This window comes from Suillus subalutaceus (genome assembly GCF_016647625.1).
Source record: "Suillus subalutaceus strain FC151 chromosome Unknown DFJ58scaffold_183, whole genome shotgun sequence".
In the NCBI taxonomy this organism is placed as follows: domain Eukaryota; kingdom Fungi; phylum Basidiomycota; class Agaricomycetes; order Boletales; family Suillaceae; genus Suillus; species Suillus subalutaceus.
In genome coordinates this window covers 86,900-102,635 of record NW_024540432.1, presented here as the reverse complement: position 1 = coordinate 102,635, position 15,736 = coordinate 86,900, and the positions used below count along the sequence as shown (strand labels likewise).

At 47.4% G+C, this 15,736-nt stretch overlaps 8 protein-coding genes across 8 annotated transcripts; 2 read left to right on the top strand and 6 right to left on the bottom strand.

The window, feature by feature from the left end:
• Nucleotides 1–1,768: 1,768 nt before the first annotated feature.
• Nucleotides 1,769–2,278, top strand: DFJ58DRAFT_846705 (uncharacterized protein; the record flags this gene model as incomplete). The annotated part of the gene is made up of 4 exons (XM_041393344.1): nt 1,769–1,782; nt 1,832–1,872; nt 1,913–2,013; nt 2,063–2,278. The coding sequence occupies 4 exons, from the start codon at nt 1,769–1,771 to the stop codon at nt 2,276–2,278; spliced, it is 372 nt and encodes a 123-aa protein (XP_041237359.1).
• Nucleotides 2,279–2,384: 106 nt separating this feature from the next.
• On the bottom strand, nt 2,385–2,711 carry DFJ58DRAFT_734659 (uncharacterized protein; the record flags this gene model as incomplete). The annotated part of the gene is made up of 1 exon (XM_041386524.1): nt 2,385–2,711. One exon carries the CDS (start codon nt 2,709–2,711, stop codon nt 2,385–2,387), a length of 327 nt encoding a protein of 108 aa, XP_041237358.1.
• A 320-nt stretch (nt 2,712–3,031) lies between these two features.
• DFJ58DRAFT_615406 (uncharacterized protein) lies at nt 3,032–3,550 on the bottom strand (the record flags this gene model as incomplete). The annotated part of the gene is made up of 2 exons (XM_041380960.1): nt 3,032–3,379; nt 3,440–3,550. Coding segments are annotated over 2 exons (459 nt in total), but the record flags the coding sequence as incomplete, so codon positions are not given.
• Nucleotides 3,551–6,264: 2,714 nt separating this feature from the next.
• Nucleotides 6,265–6,947, bottom strand: DFJ58DRAFT_846704 (uncharacterized protein; the record flags this gene model as incomplete). Its single annotated transcript, XM_041393343.1, has 4 exons — nt 6,265–6,323; nt 6,344–6,487; nt 6,581–6,687; nt 6,733–6,947. The coding sequence occupies 4 exons, from the start codon at nt 6,945–6,947 to the stop codon at nt 6,265–6,267; spliced, it is 525 nt and encodes a 174-aa protein (XP_041237356.1).
• A 1,889-nt stretch (nt 6,948–8,836) lies between these two features.
• On the bottom strand, nt 8,837–9,251 carry DFJ58DRAFT_734656 (uncharacterized protein; the record flags this gene model as incomplete). Its single annotated transcript, XM_041386523.1, has 4 exons — nt 8,837–8,890; nt 8,941–8,963; nt 9,031–9,151; nt 9,207–9,251. The coding sequence occupies 4 exons, from the start codon at nt 9,249–9,251 to the stop codon at nt 8,837–8,839; spliced, it is 243 nt and encodes an 80-aa protein (XP_041237355.1).
• Nucleotides 9,252–9,752: 501 nt separating this feature from the next.
• DFJ58DRAFT_846703 (uncharacterized protein) lies at nt 9,753–10,523 on the top strand (the record flags this gene model as incomplete). The annotated part of the gene is made up of 6 exons (XM_041393342.1): nt 9,753–9,791; nt 9,849–9,902; nt 9,999–10,113; nt 10,167–10,263; nt 10,356–10,420; nt 10,471–10,523. The coding sequence occupies 6 exons, from the start codon at nt 9,753–9,755 to the stop codon at nt 10,521–10,523; spliced, it is 423 nt and encodes a 140-aa protein (XP_041237354.1).
• Nucleotides 10,524–11,210: 687 nt separating this feature from the next.
• Nucleotides 11,211–11,806, bottom strand: DFJ58DRAFT_629776 (uncharacterized protein; the record flags this gene model as incomplete). Its single annotated transcript, XM_041381181.1, has 2 exons — nt 11,211–11,321; nt 11,381–11,806. Coding segments are annotated over 2 exons (537 nt in total), but the record flags the coding sequence as incomplete, so codon positions are not given.
• A 1,693-nt stretch (nt 11,807–13,499) lies between these two features.
• On the bottom strand, nt 13,500–14,296 carry DFJ58DRAFT_846701 (uncharacterized protein; the record flags this gene model as incomplete). The annotated part of the gene is made up of 3 exons (XM_041393341.1): nt 13,500–13,634; nt 13,680–13,772; nt 13,820–14,296. 3 exons carry the CDS (start codon nt 14,294–14,296, stop codon nt 13,500–13,502), a joined length of 705 nt encoding a protein of 234 aa, XP_041237352.1.
• Between the last annotated feature and the right edge of the window lie 1,440 nt (nt 14,297–15,736).

Sequence of the window (15,736 nt, the reverse complement as noted above, 5' to 3'; positions counted from 1 at the left end):
TGGCGAGACTCGAAGGCCCACAGTTTGATGCTATGATCCTGGGAAGCGCTGGCGAGGAGAGCACCGCCAAATGAAAGTGCTAGATCGTGACACATTTGGTATGGCCTTCGAAGGGAACTCCGACAATCTCCAGCGTCAACGCGTCGAACTCGTTGATCGTTATAGCTTCGTCATTATCCGTGAAGTTGCATGCTGCTATGATGGTTTTATTTTTGTTGGTCCAAAACACTGGCGCAAATGTCATGTTCGAATTGCCGCCAGATTGACCTGCTCTGATGTCCAAAGTCTCTGTGTGAATATCCCAGACCTCAAGGCAGGTCCCCACCTCTGACTTCACTGCGAGCTTCTGCGAGTCTGGTGAAAATAGAACTGCGCCCGGCCAATCAACGATCGCGAATGGACCAGCGACGAGTTTACCGGTGTCCAAGCTCCATATTCGCGCTGTAGTATCCCATGATCCGCTCGCCAGCAGCGTGCTATCTGCGGAGATATCAATACAGGCAACCCTCTGTGAGTGGCCTCGAAATTTTTTCACGATCCCCGTCTCAACTTCACAGGCTTTAAGCTCCCCAGTGTCAATCTCCCCACCACCAGTAGTAACATATCGACCATCCCTTGATACCGTCACCGCATACACGCCCTCTTCACAAACATTCCGCGCCTTTGTAATCTCTTTACCCTCCTGTAAATCCCATCTTCGAGCGGTCTTGTCCCGAGATCCGCTGATGATCTGCTTGCCATCTGGGAAGTAGGACATGGATGAAACACCCTGTTCATGACCCTTCAATGTCATTAGCGGTGTCAAACTCATATTGGTCGCCAAAGCTGGAGGCCGCGTCGATGTAGATGCCATGACCTATTTTTGCAAGCGAGATTGGCAAGTAACCAGCTTGCTGGGGATGGACTATTTAAATGCGTCTGAAGGAGTGGCGGTAAGATCTCCTCGTATGCTGCAGGCCTACCGTTGATAGTAGTAGTTTTTGAGATCCCCAACTCAGCCAAGAGCACTTTGCGTCCTAGACTTGGAGCTGATCGTCAGTTGCTGGAAGTTCAGATGAGGGTTTGATGTTACCAAGAGGTTGTTAGGAAGAAGAGAAATTCTTAGATGTGAGGCCCACACACCGGCGGTTTGGGGATTTCGCCTTGGGCAATATTTTAATCGAAATGAGAATGATTAATTAGCCATTTACACTTTGAATTTCACTACTGGAACAAGGGCAAATTGCGACTGAGGGGAAAATGCCGATGCATAATAACCCATTTCGACACCAATTTAAGTGTTTGAAAAATTCGAATTTTTTCCTTTTCGAAAGATATTGGTCGAAATATTAACTTGTTTATTTACATTTACCCACAGATAAATCCAAAATTTTGATGCGCAGCAAAATGTTCCAAAAATATTACATAATAGCTGGCGCTTTGCCACCCCAGGAAAGTTAAAATTTGCCCAACGTTGAAATGCGCCGGGAAAATGCAAAGTTAATTTAATTGTGAAATTTAATGGGCATTCATTGGGCGATCACTGCACATTCATTGGGCGCTCACTGAGCGCTGAGCATTCACCGCGCCAAAAAGTAGTCTACACTTATGTATGTAGAATAGATCAGCGTCGATATGTGAGTGTGAGTGTGACACTGCGTCACGAAGTGACTGCAGGTATTCATTCATTGAAAGCGCAACGCATCATCTTGCTGACTTCAGAGATTTAGTTATCATAAGCAAACACTCATCTTACCACACTTTCGTCTTACCACGACAATCATGGCTGATGTGCACGAACATGTGAGTTGTAGCTGATCGTTGCATTTAAAGTTCTGACGCGTTTCTGCAGGAAGTTGACATTCAAGATGATAATGTACGTTCTACGGCAGTGTAAGTGGGGTGAGTTAGCTAACGATACATCAGTCTTTAGATGGGGAGGTTGGGGAGATGGAGGAGCAGGCTGGGGCAGAGGAGCAGGCTGGGGTAGAGGAAGGGCGTGCCGAGACCTTTGCCGTTACACGATCCGCGATGGTAAGTCCAACTGTTGGTCATCTCCGTTAGCAAATTCTGATATATCTAGATGTTATGGGACTACGCACAGGAGATCGCACAAGACAGGACGGAATTCGCGTATGCTCATCCAGAGGCGCCTCGCCCCGCTCACCCGCCCATCCAGATGTCGCGCCGCGACAAATGCCTGCTTGCATTGATGGTGGAGGATAGGCGTGAGGCGGTGATTCGGCTATGGGAGGAGTTGAATGAGATCAAGCGCCTGTTGGGTTTAGAGAATATTTAGGACAAGCACCCACCAGACATCGCCAGTATACGCCATAGCCATTGAATACATTTTGTGATTCCTTCAAACGCTCCGCAATGCGCAGGCGCATACGGTTCATCTTAACCTAAGGGCCGAAGCACGTCAACATTGACAAAGCAGGAATAAAAATGCTGCTTACTCTTGTCTCGCCCCGATTACCAGGGACCTTTGGCGCAGGAGGAGGCGCTTTCGATTTGTCCTCCTTTGGTATCGAATCCTGCTTCTTCACCTCCTTCTTTGACTCTTTGGGTCCTTCTGGAGGGGTGCTGCCACTCTGCTCCTCAGCAGCTGACGGTGCGGGTGGCTCTAGTGTCGTCTTGTCCAGTTGCTGGCCCTTGGGTTCTTCAGGATTTGTCTTCGGCTCCTCAAGAGCAGCAGATGTCGAATAACACTTACAGCCAAGGATAGGCATGTCTGGTTTCATTTTGCAAACCCAAAAGTAAAGTCCTCCCATTGTTGGGCTATGCGCAAGGTACAATGACTTGCTTACTACGTGCTACAAATCTCTGCGAGACTTAACGCGATCAGAAACATAAAGAAACTGCATATCTATACAGAACATCAGCTCGCATTGTTGTCAGGCTTCACGATACTTCCATACACAAAATCTGCACCGCGGAAGACTATTTATTAGAGCACATTGACTTCTTTTCGTGTTCTGCCAAGAACTCAATCCTATTAATTTGTGAGACCGTTGAAACGTGTCAGAGAGAAAGGGACACGCACAGGACACAGAGACACGGCAACGATGTGTTGTGGAGAAAAGTTCCACCGTGCGAAGTGCGACACTACCCACTCAGGCCTGACGACCTCAAGGTGATCAGCGCGCGATGACGAATGTAATTGAGCCGGGAAGTAAGGATAATGGCGAAAAGGGTCTGGGTAAGAGTGCAGCGGGAGGTGGTGCTGCACAGCAAAGCCCAATCCATCCTTGGTCCTGAAAATGTATCTAATGGTTCCTGGTATTTGCGTGTGCATAACGCCGTCAGGATAGTAGAGAACCAGGCTGTTTCCCACATGAGTGGATTCACGAGTGTAGATTGATCCCTTGTAAGTTACGCGGGCATGCAGGACGGCTCGCTTGACCTTAATGAGAGATCGGAGGTCTGCCGGAATATCTTCATTTGGTGTAGTAGGTACTAGGGAATCTTCAATTATGGCGTCGACTGTGGGAGAAACAAATCTGTCAAATAAAGATTTTACATCTCTGAATACCGGAGGGCAGGAAGGCCGGTTCAGCCAGTGCTTCAACTTCGCAGCCTTGATGTGAGGAAAGGAGCGTTGATTCTTGCTGACCTTTATCAGAACTAGCGTTAGAAGGTTCGTACGAAAAAAAGGTGAAACTGTCACCAAAAATGTGGTTAATTGGCAAACGCTGCAGCTGTCCGATGAGGCGCTCATATGGGAAGCACCACCATGACCGAACAGGACCGAAGAGCTGCAGATAGTCCCAGACTGCAATGCCATGTGACCATTAGTACGATGGGGTGCATGGGGATGTAAAACCTGTAAGTCTCGTATCCATGCCACAATGTATCCGTGATACGCTTGTGCTCGAGCGGCTGTCATAAATCGCAGACATGCAATGTGAACTGCAGAGACCAGGGACATGGTGTGATCGAGGATGGCACGACGATTGGCTGAAACTTCTGAGGTTCGATGTTGAGATCCTTCACCCCATAAACTGACCAGCTATGGGTAAGTACACAGTCGTCAACGTGCGCCATTCGTCTGCTTTCAGGGATCCAGCTCTGGCTTCTCCGAAGTTGTATGGGACTGATCGTAATGAAGATGGCGTATCTGTCGTTCGAATAACATCGACGATGCGTTGCATGACTTCAGGGGTACTGATGCGCAATCTCGGCAATTCAATAATAAAAGGCTTTGTTCACGCTATAAAGGCAAGTGAAGCGGCAGTTTGAGAAGGTGTGCACGAAGACTAGAAAACGACACACCCAAGTAATAAGTGACCTTACCCAGTGAACCTTGTAAACCTTCTTTCCAGGTGTGCAACGTCTGGCCCAATGCCCAGTTCTGCTGCCACGAACTGAAGGTATGCGACCTTCTTCAAGAAAGCTTCTTCTCCAACTCAGTCATGTGGACTCGATGAGTTCAGTGTCATTGCCCTCGAGGTCAGGAATCGCTGCGGTAAGGAGGCCGCGAATGTACTTGATATTCTTGACATCTTTCTCACAGAAATCTTCAGGCTTGTGGAGATCGACGTCGGGAAAAGGATGATGGAAAGCAGGCAGAGAATCAGTCTTTCGCTGCGCTGAATCAGCTGTAAGACCCAAAAATTCCCGGAAATGATCGTGCGCGAGACCCTCGAGTAGACAATGCATAGTGTCAACACGACTTGATGAGAGGGATCCCAATAAGAGAGTCTCCAAAGCGTTGACCATCGCACCCGTGTAATGAAAATAACTTGTTGCGCTCAGCAGAAGTGCTAGCATTCTTCCACAGCTCAGCAAGGCGACGCATTTCGTTCTTGTCCCAAGAACCCAATCTGTAGAATGAACATCTGTTCTACCACAAGTCGATCTGTGAAAACAATGACACGCAGTGCAATAAAAGTGGCTTGTTGGACCAGCTAGCTGAGCGCCTTTCTCGCTGCTGGAAGGTCGCACACTAGACATGCTATGATGCTGCACGTGACCCGACCATGCGCCTGTAGAGCTGTGCGGGAGAAACGTATCCCACATTCCCAACTTTCTACGAAGTCGTCAACAACGGATCAAGGAAGTGGTTCAACTGATCTCCTGAGGGTTCCGAAGGTCCTGGAATATTCCGGCCAAGTACATGTTTTCTGGCTTATACCGGATATCGAGGGGGAGGTTCAAGCACGCGCAAGAGATTATTCCTGTGGAAGTCGATGCGCTCCGCTGGATTGCCTTCGATGTTGAAGAAATCAACGTTGAGCGTGAAAGCGAATCGACCTTCGATGCCTCTATCGATAAATAATGATTGGTCGGACCCTTGAAATTGCGAAAAAGTCGGCGTCCCAGACATCTTTGATGATATGCGGCACGCTCCCAAGTGAAGCTAGCAAATTATCACATGGTGTGTCCATTATAGCTTCCAGGTCGGACGAGACAGCAGTCCAGCGAGGTAGTCATGGAAGTGATGATAAACAAATGATTTTATTGGTTTCAGTTGCCCATTAGAGGAGCGCTGCAGTAACGATTCGCCACAAGGTGCATCCTCTGGCTTCGGTCTGTTAGAACAATTGAGGGGATAGCGCGCACTACTTGAGTCAAATTGGCCCTCGGTTTGAACGTGCAATTGCACAAGGACAGACGTGTAGGTGGTGGTCTGGCCGTCAAGCTTGAAGTGAAAGGGCAGCCTCCATCGTTCGGGGGATTTGAGAATGTATGTTTTGACCACGAGACTTTGAATGAGGGTCTGGGCTATCCATGGCAAGGCTCAAGATGAGTGAAAGAACGCCCATCAGAAACTCCCCGTGTCTGCACCAATGCAAAATGACGACAGACACAGCTCCTAGGAAAAGGGATACCTGGGCGATCTCGTCGCAGTAATCAATGGGCGATTGTAATGATGTGCTGCGTCTGATGCTAGCGGGACAAGCAGAATGCGGAATAAACAAAACTCACAGGAATCAAATTCGACGACTGACAGACGACATGGGAAGCCCATCTTCCTTGCTGAGAAGAATTTTTGCATTTCATCACACGACGTCTCTAGCTGAGTCCTGCGAGATGGTGGAGGATACCTTGTTTTTCACTTTTGCAAGGGCCCGGATCATCACAGACAGCTCATCACGGATGGAGCACAATACATCACGAGATGTTGAAAGGGAAAGCGGGTGCGAATCCTTTCCATTCGACTCCATTACGTCCAAAGCACTTCAGCCCTTGACCAGCGCTGCATCTCAGCAGCCTGCAGGACGCGGGTGATATGTCTTTGAAATGAAGTAAGTACAGTGACGTGTGATATATGTATTGGACTCACGTGTCGTTGCCAGTGAGTTCAGCATCCAGGTGGGCATTTGCCTTGCCTCGTTGGACTTCCGAATGCGAAACCCACAATTTGTGGTGACCATCTGAATGGCTTCATTATCGGTTAAGGTCATAGCAAATAGTTCGGCGGCGAGATCGTCCACCGGTGTGACATCTCGGACTGATGTGTTGGGTGCTCGCCTTGGAAATATTGAGGACGGTGTTTCGCGATCTAGGCTGGGATGAAGAGTTTGACGGGGAGATGAAGTATGGAGCTTGTACGTTCAGATGAGGTCGCCATGTTAGCCGCGTGCGCTAGATGTACTTGCTTTATGGTGATGGGCAAGTCTCTGCCACCACATTTCTGGGCACACCATCCACTCCGACATCGCAGCATTGAGCGCATTTGCAAAGGAAAGTTCGGCTAGGCATCTAAATGAACATTAGATGATGATTTGAAGCCATTGCTGATCTTACCTCTTGATAAGATAGATGGTGTGTTGACGAAGGGTTATGTACTGGAAAAAAGGAGTGAGAATCTTAGAATCAGAAGGCACAGGGTGTACTTGCCAAAGTACAATGTTCGATCGCCTTGGAGACTTCTGATAATGCCGCTCAGCGCCCGCTTGTGCGCGCTCATCTCTGAGCGGTGGATAACATGAGGCAACTAGAACACAGTTGAGTTGGGGCATTGCTGAACAGGTATAAATTAATATTAATGCTTACGACTATTCGATTAAGCGGACGACGAAGCCTTGGCCTCAGCATCCCCAGCTCGGGTTTTCTCGGAGTTTTTCCCCGCCAACTATGTCATTTGTCATTGATCGAGTCTTGTAAATCTATATATATGAACTATTCTACTATGTTCTAATGAAAAAATACAACTGTAACTTGACTGTAACTGTAGCGAATTGTAACGAGTAGTCAAGAAGAGAGCTAAGGGAGCCAAATTAGGTGGAAGGAACGCATATGTAGTGAATGACTACCATTATTAAACTCTGCCAAAAATTCAGGCTCAGCAGGCACACAGTGCAACACTGCTGATCATGCGAGTGCAAACTGCAAACTGAATCGAGCCAGTTGCGATAGTGATTTCGCAAAGTAAATGGTAAAAAAGGAAAGTAGACTCGTGAAGCTGTATGAGAGAAATTTTCGACATATAACGTACAGTGCAAAACTTAACACCCAGCGCCCACTTCACTCAGCGCCCACTCAATTATGCAATGTCACAGATAGTTCGACATCAGCAGCAACAACTTTGCGCACAATATCAACAAGATCTCCGCAGCGAGGGCGGAGTAACCTCGCATACTAACACGTTTGACTTCAGGGAAGGCTTGAATCCACTGCGCTGACAATGCCTGTGGCCACGATGAGTATTGAAACAGTGCTCAAACAAACACATACCAGTGTATCTTCTGCAAAAGGAAGGGATGTCCTTACAATGTCTGAAGAGTCGAAGCCAAGTGTTTGACGCGCACTGCTGAATGGGTGCTTGGCCAAATCATTGCCGAATGGGAGTGAATCTGTGAAGGTAGAGAAATGAAGAGATATTCGACACTCTCACAATGGTTGACACATTGTAAAACTGAGCTAAGATAGTCAGGTGATGCGTCATGAGCTTGCAATGAAAGTGCAAGGCAAGTGAGGGTGGGCAGTGTACGGAGACTCCGAAGGACTGGAAGGATATGGGACAAAGGTCCATCTAGCTTAGATATAGGGAGCGTCAAACGAGCTGTGATTCGATTGGTCCTCCAGGTACCACAAGGTCGCGGAACGATACAGAGTGTATGGATAGCAGGGTGGCGGGCCAGAAAACGAATAAGAGTAGATGGTGCGCAATCAGCGTCAACTCGGAGTTCGACGAGCGCTAAGATGGTCAAGTACCACATGAGTTTCTCCCAGTGTGCAGAGCTGAGTTTGATGTAGCTAAGTCAAGCTTCTCCAAATTGGAAGAACAGATAGTCTGGATCGTGAAAGGAAAGAACTCTGGGGAAAATAACACCCCTGAGGATGCCTCAAATGCTTTGAGGTGATTCACACCCATGTGCCCGTGCATTCGGGTGAGTCTGGTGACGCCTGATGAGCCGACGAAATGGTAAAACCCCATGCACATCAGTTCTTTGCAGCCAGAGGCACGGATGTTCTCGAGGAATGTAAGGATTTGGGGGAGAATTGGCAAGCGAGGATGTCGAAATTCCAGAAAAGTGTGATGTATTGTATCGATTTGTGAGGGATGGATTGGAGGAAGTGCAAAAACGCAGATAGCTGCGAAGCTCGCAATCAGATTCAACCAACATAACATCATACGTGGGGGACGGAAGGCATCCATCCGTATCCAAGTAGACAAAATGTCAAAGCTGGGAGAATCTACACGGATGTGAAACAGGTCCTTTGGGGAAGTTGGAAAGTTCTGGTTGGAGAAGAAGAGCGGTCCGGCAATTTCTCTCAATAGAGAACAAACTTGTGCTACACAGCGCATATCCCGTGCTCCCAGAAGAGCAACTAAGAACAAGAATTTCCGCAGGCAGGGACCAAATAAACGCCGTGGTGTTTCAAGGTTCATAAAGTTTTACACGCTTCATTGAGAAGGGATCGAGTTGATATCCGCTTTGCGCTTCAAGAAAACGTCAGACTGCAATCGAGATCAGTAGAGCACAATATATACGGCAAGTCTTTGCATACCGCCTCCCTGTACAAACACTTGGCTACGGGGTTCGTAAAGTCGGTGTGACAACGATATATAGTTGAGGGTTGTAGCTGTGTAGCAATAACCTGGTGGATCACCCGTGGAATAGGATTCCAGGAGACGTCGCTTTCGAGGGGATGCCGAATCATCAAACTCAATGTTACGCTTCGAGGATTGCGCAGTATCCTGCGGACTAGTGCTAACGTTCTGTCAAACAGGGGTCAGTGAAAGCCTATAAGCCTACATATTTGATAAGCCTCACCATGCCAGATTGTCGACCAGAGATGTGACTTATCGAGTTTCCCATCGTAAAATGTTTGAAGGTAATCTACACCTGCTCCCTGCTTTAAATGACTCGAAGTCTGAGCGCAGAGGTTTATTGTTTGGACCCAAAAGGGCGAACGTAATGATCGATCCATGACGAGGGATAAAACAGAAAGACTTTGTTTAAAAAGAGGGGATATACCAGAGATTTAATCACTTGCAGAGGGAATAACCAGAAGGTTCTGACAATGATAAATCATGATCATGATCGTTACCTTGTAAAAGTACGACTACTTACGGAAGCGAGTAGGAAGAAGCACAATTGAAACTCATGCGGTGATATAGCCCAGAAACCGTAACAACTGCAGGGCCTGACTTAAGAGCGACACGAAAGGTGTATCTGATAACTCACTATGTCGTCCGCATCACCTCGCAGCAAAACCGCTGCAGCTCATCGCAAACGCTTCAATCCCTACATTCGACCCTTCGTGAGACATGGTACATCAAGAAAACCAACCACAGCACTCTAGTGAGGAGACTCGCTATGTATATCGAGAATTACGAGGTTCACCTAGAAGATGCAGTAAGTAGATGAAAGATATGAGAGTTCGTCATCGAACACTGACATGAACCTTCCCAGTTGTGGATGGGATCCGCCATGGTCATCGACGAACCCAATTCGCCCACGGGACGTGTCCGTTCCCGATACAAGACTTGATATAGTGGCCAGTAACGTTAGTATAATTATGATATGATAACAAGCTCATGGACTAACATCATGGTGTTTCAGGCGCTAATCACGTCCAATGTGCCAATGACCGTCAAGCTGTGGGACATGTGTCTCGAAGAAAAGCAACTTATGCGCAGTCTAGAGAAGGTCATCAGCAAATGTATTGAACGTCACTGTAAGGCGGGTCATCCGACTACTGACCTCTTGCGGAGGCGTATCAGTGCGCAGCATTGGAGGGTGCATTGGAGGGCATAGAGATAGACAATATTATGTCGGATGGCTCCAAAGGTGGAGAGAAACGCAAAAGTACGACGGCAAACAAGATGTGAGGCAATAATTAATATCGCAGTAATGTTGATTGATTTGTTAGTTAGAAGATGACGATGATCCATGCAACATAACACGTACGATTTGCAGATTGTTTTCCCTCGGAACAATTCTAAGGGAGAAATCAGAAACTTTGGGATTAAGAAATAAGCCAGGTGCGTCGACAGACCTTGATGTACTGCAATCTCCCATGAACGCGCATTAGGTTCACTTGCTGGAATGCCAGGAGGGTATCCAACTGAGATGTTGACAACTTAAGTGACTGCGCAAGCTTGCTGTATCATATACATGTCGTGCGTAGCGGAAAGAAAACCATGAAGTCCGGAATCGGTATTTGTAGTGAATGACGAATTTGTAAGTGTAATGGTGGAAACTGTCAATACCAAATGGAAACCGAAAAGAAAGCTGATAATGATGTAAATTAGTGCAGGTTGCACCACATATGACTAGATGACTTACATATGTATTTAATGAGAGAGGGAGCGCGCTATATCAAAGCCATGATAGTTTATAGTACATAGTACAGGTTACAGGTGGTACAGGTGCGGTGCAAGGTTGATACAAGGTACAAGGTACAAACACGAACAGCAGTACAGAAAAGGAAACAATCCGGGATCACCTGCGTGAAACCATAATTTCAATTCTCTGGAACTTTTCATTAGATACCTTGAACGACGGACGTTGGTCGCTCAACCACGATAAATTGTAGAATAATCTAGGCAAACCTGCGACTGCTGGCCAAACAGACTCCCGCTTGGCATTGTGAAGACGCTTTGCGGGCTTACTTCCCCTGGGAGTGAAGACAGCTGCCCCCGCTAAACGCTGTTCGTCGATGATTTTCATTTCATGACTGAAATCAGCTCTCCACGGCATCGTCTTGAGCCGAAAGACTGGGAGTCCGCAGTCTTCAGTCTCGCTCTCATCAGAGCTCATTCCGTCTTTATCCAGAGTCTCCACGATGGAGTTCAAATATACCCACACAGGTAAATCGTCCTTTCGGCTCGCTTTCCGGTCACTGAGCAGGGCTGACGTGACCTTCCGGCGGGTTTCAAATTTCTAAAAAAAAACAAGTTAAAATCTGTCCATTCTACAAGGGACACATGCAAACGACTTACTGTTGTTCTACGAGATAGGACCCTAGCTATCCGTAACCGCTCGTTCGTGTGATCCACCAGGCGATCTCCCACTTGTTGCATAGTCTCGTGAGTGCCATCACTGGCGACCTGAGGACGGGCTTTTCTCCAGCACTTGCGGCATTGATCGAATTTAAGGGTGATATCACGTCTGATTGACTGCTGAGATCGCCCGGTCCAGCGGTTGCTCTCCTGCATGGTCATATACAGGGAACAGAGGTGATCGATGACCTTTTGATTCCAATCCGACTTGTGCGTGGCCGTCATATCCCACTGCAACGCAAGCGGGTCAGGACCGGGGCCTATGCCGCCTACGAAAAGCGATACGGCTTCGCGCGCTGCTCCCTCGTAAAGCATGTACTCATCATCTTTTGTGAGATGGAATGTCTCCTTAAATAAATCTCGCACATTCGCCTGAGGTTTGATTAGCAAAGCCGTTTCAAACGGCGAGTCTCTCACCTTGTTTTCTCGATGCTGATCATCGGTAAAATATTCCAGAGGGTTCAGGGATTTTACGTCTCGAGCGAGGTCTACTAGGGGATGTTTGTTGACACTGGAGAGCCTTCGCGAGCGCCTCAGCGAGCATTCCGACCGTGGCGTCTTCGATAGGAAGATTCAAAAGTGAAGTTAAGCGAAGTCCATCCTTGCTATTATCAGTGATGATAGGTTCGTCAACAGGGGATTCTGAGAGTACATCAGGAATCTGGAAAACGATGAGTAGGATGATACAGAGGTGTAATACAGACGTTGACTTACTGGCGAAAACCCGATGATGTTAGTGCAGGTAGCAACTGGTTTTTTGCCTACAACATGACGCCATGAAGGAGGCAACGCAGGCGTGATAGTTTTTGCCTGTCGAATTTGATTCTACGGAAATTGTTAGAGTTCTTTATACTAACACTCTCGAGACGCACATCTAATGAAGCGATTTTGGAATCATAACCAGCAGTCAGGCGGGCTAATTCCCTTTCATTCTGAATCAGTTTCTGCCTTGCTAAGAGAGTCTCGCGTTGATGTAAAGCATCTTTCTCTGCTAATAAGTTATCTCGTTCCGCGCGTGCGGCATCTAATAAGAGATCTCGTTCCGCGCGTGCGGCATGTTGCACCTCTTCAATGTTAAGTGCCATTCGGTTCTGTCAATAGAAATCACGACAAGTCCAACTTGTAAAATTAGGGATCTCCTACCTGGATCAACGAGACTTCACTGCGGTGCTGCTGTTCCAATGAGGCGAGGGCCTCAACTTTCTCGAGCTCAAGATGTCCGTTCTTGTCACGATACTGGTCAGCGATTGATCGCATCTCCAGTTCGCGGTAATGAGCGTTGGTCTGGAGGCGAGTGAGACATGAATATATTTTGCGAAATATTGCCTTACCTGCATGTTGCGCTTTCGAACCAAAAGCTCATGGTGGCTATAACATAGCTCACGTACATCATCACGCAGCTTGGATGACTGATCAATTTCCTTGAGAACAACTTTGGTGGGCTAAGTAAACGTTAGCTCAGAGATACAAACTGAGGTACCAAAAGGCTGACACGCTGATCGTCCTCCTCTCTCATCCTACAGTGCACCAAAGGGTTGTCATGCTGATCCTCCTCCTCCTCCTCCTCCTCCTCCTCTTCTTCTTCTCTCATCCGTAGCGAAAGCCTGACACCCTCCTCTTCCTCCTCTTCCTCCTCTTCCTCCTCCTCTCTCATACTCATCCTAAAGTCCTCATTGGTCGGGGTAGGCTCGGGCGGGTAAGTGTGGATTATCGCAGAGGTAGTGGGCTGAGATGCAGGTGGATATGTGTGCACAGGACGTAATTCCTGGAGCGGGTGAGATTCGACATTGATCAATTCCCCATCGGAATGTGGGGAAAACAAAGCTATTAAACGGGACATCTTGTCAAGTCTCACTCAGCGTTTGAACAATTTATCTTAAAAAAATACTCGCCTCAATGAGGGATCACCCAATGTCCGGTATCACGGAGGTTATAGGTGTGAAAGAGGTTACTACCTTGTTAACAGAAGTTCGGACTCATTCGATTGATTAAATCGAACTATTTGAGATACACGTTCCATGGAATCACTCAATTGTGATGCTCAATTGTGATGCTCGGTCTACTTGTGGCTATTATTCTTCTTCGCGTGCCTTTGTCGCTCCTTAGCAGAAAGATTTTTCAATTGCATTTGTATAAGATCTCCCACTGGCCAGCGCCCCATATAGTCATTCAATTCCGGAAATTGAACGACGGCCTGAATAGAGGTCAGTAAATACAATTGTAGAACCCACAGACATACCTCTGTCTCAACAGAATTCAGTGCTGCAGGCATTTGGCTTGACTTGCTCTTGCTAGTGTCGCAATGTTTGTCGATCGATCGGTGGACAAAGTCCTATCGTGGGTATGAATATGAGATTGGTTCGAAAGCATAGACCTCACCCTTAACAACTTGAATTGACTAGAATCCCAGTTGAGTGCCCTTTCCAGGTTGTATCCCCCACGAGCCGGGCGCCCTGCTTCGCCGTCTGGTTTGGGGATTTTGGAGTCGTTGGAGTCCATTGATAAAATGGAAGAGGAGTACATTGACATCTTTACCGACTCGCCATTCCCGGAAATTTGGTCTGCTGAAAAAGAGACCGCCTTGGTGAATTTGGGAGTAGGGGAGCGAGAGGTGACGAGTTTGGGAGTAGGGGGGCCAGCGGGGACTGGTAGGGTTGAAGTTGTGAAGACTCGCGATGGGGCTCGAGTGCGTCCGCGAAGTGTATGGGTAGAGAATGCTATCTCTTCTTGCGGAGAGATTAAGATGAATGATGCTGTCGGATAGAGTATCTCTGTGTGATATGTCAATAATGGAAGTTGCTGCGGGGGACCATCCGCCTGATAGAACGGGGGGACATGTACACAGGTATGAGGCATGCTGGACTGGTTCAAACTTACACATTCGGAATGTCTTATCACTGCCGTTTGGAAGCATCCTTGATCGGGAAATCAGCGCTCAGCGCCCGCCGCTAGAGAACAAAGTTATAATTAGTAGTGTTAATGTAGTTTCGCTTCGCTTCGAGGATTTCTACCTTCCATTTTACCAGGAAGATGTTGTCATGGGTTGCCTGTTGTCACCAAGTGTTTGTAGATATACAGTCCGACTATTGTATACGGTCACCCATTAAAGACATCCGAAAAATAGAAATCAACTTACATCGTAACCACCAATGTTTTTTATGCCTGCTAAAGCTTGCAAGGAATATCGCCTTGAAGGGCGCCTGATTGGGCACAAGAACACCATCAATTGTTTGACTATCTCGAACAATGGCAGTCTGTTGGCAAGCGGTGGTAAGTTCTTGTAAATGCGTCAATTTCACACATAGACCTACTAGGAAATAGGCTCAGATGGCATGAGAATTTGGGACCTCAAACGGCGACTTCAACTCCCATCTCCACGCCAAAACATGGGTCTTCAAAATCCAGTCGATCCCGTGACATGTGCATGCTGGATCACCCGCCAAGAGGCGGTACGCGAGACATTGTGCTATGGCACAGGACTAGGATTCATCGGAATCTGGCAGCAGCAAGGCGAAGGTATAGAGGACTTTGACGCCAAAGTGTCAAGAAGAATCGGCACAGGTAAAGAAATTATGTGCATTACCTATGATCACGCTGGAGACGACACTCGCATTGCTACCGGAACACGGGACAGACGTGTGCAAGTTTGGTCATTTGATTTCAAAGGACCATTGATTCCGGTTTTCAGCATTGAGCTAAATAGTACGATTCCACGCACGATAAACTTCAACCGCACTGCAAGTCGAAATATATTAGTCTTCGGGATGTATGACGGAGAGGTGTAGGTCGATACTGCGATCCTCACAATGATTCTAACATACCTTGCTTGTAGGCATGCGCTTCGGGGCACAGACGGAGTCATAATTGCTATGAATAATGCCGGACCCCTAATGTGAGTGATATCATTGGATAAAAAATGGCATTCCTTTACATTTCACCAAAGCGGGCACGCTTCAGTGGACAATGCTCAAACACTGTTCCTCATTGACAATGTGACGAATGGATTTAGCCTGCATCGACTGGACGATGCAGTGTGCATCCGAAGCTACAATACCAACCCAATCAAAATGTTTCCAAAACAAGTAGTGTTTGGCAAAAAGACTGACGTGGTGGTTGGTGGCAGCGACGCAGGCGTCATATATGTTTTCGATAAAAATGAAGGAACCCTCAAGCAAGTTTTGAAACATGCCGACAAGGTGAGAGTGCAGACTGTTACAGTGCGATAATATTTTTACCCATAAGTTAGCGGCGCCTGACAGACTATAAGACTTATGACGGGACTCACCACAGTATGAT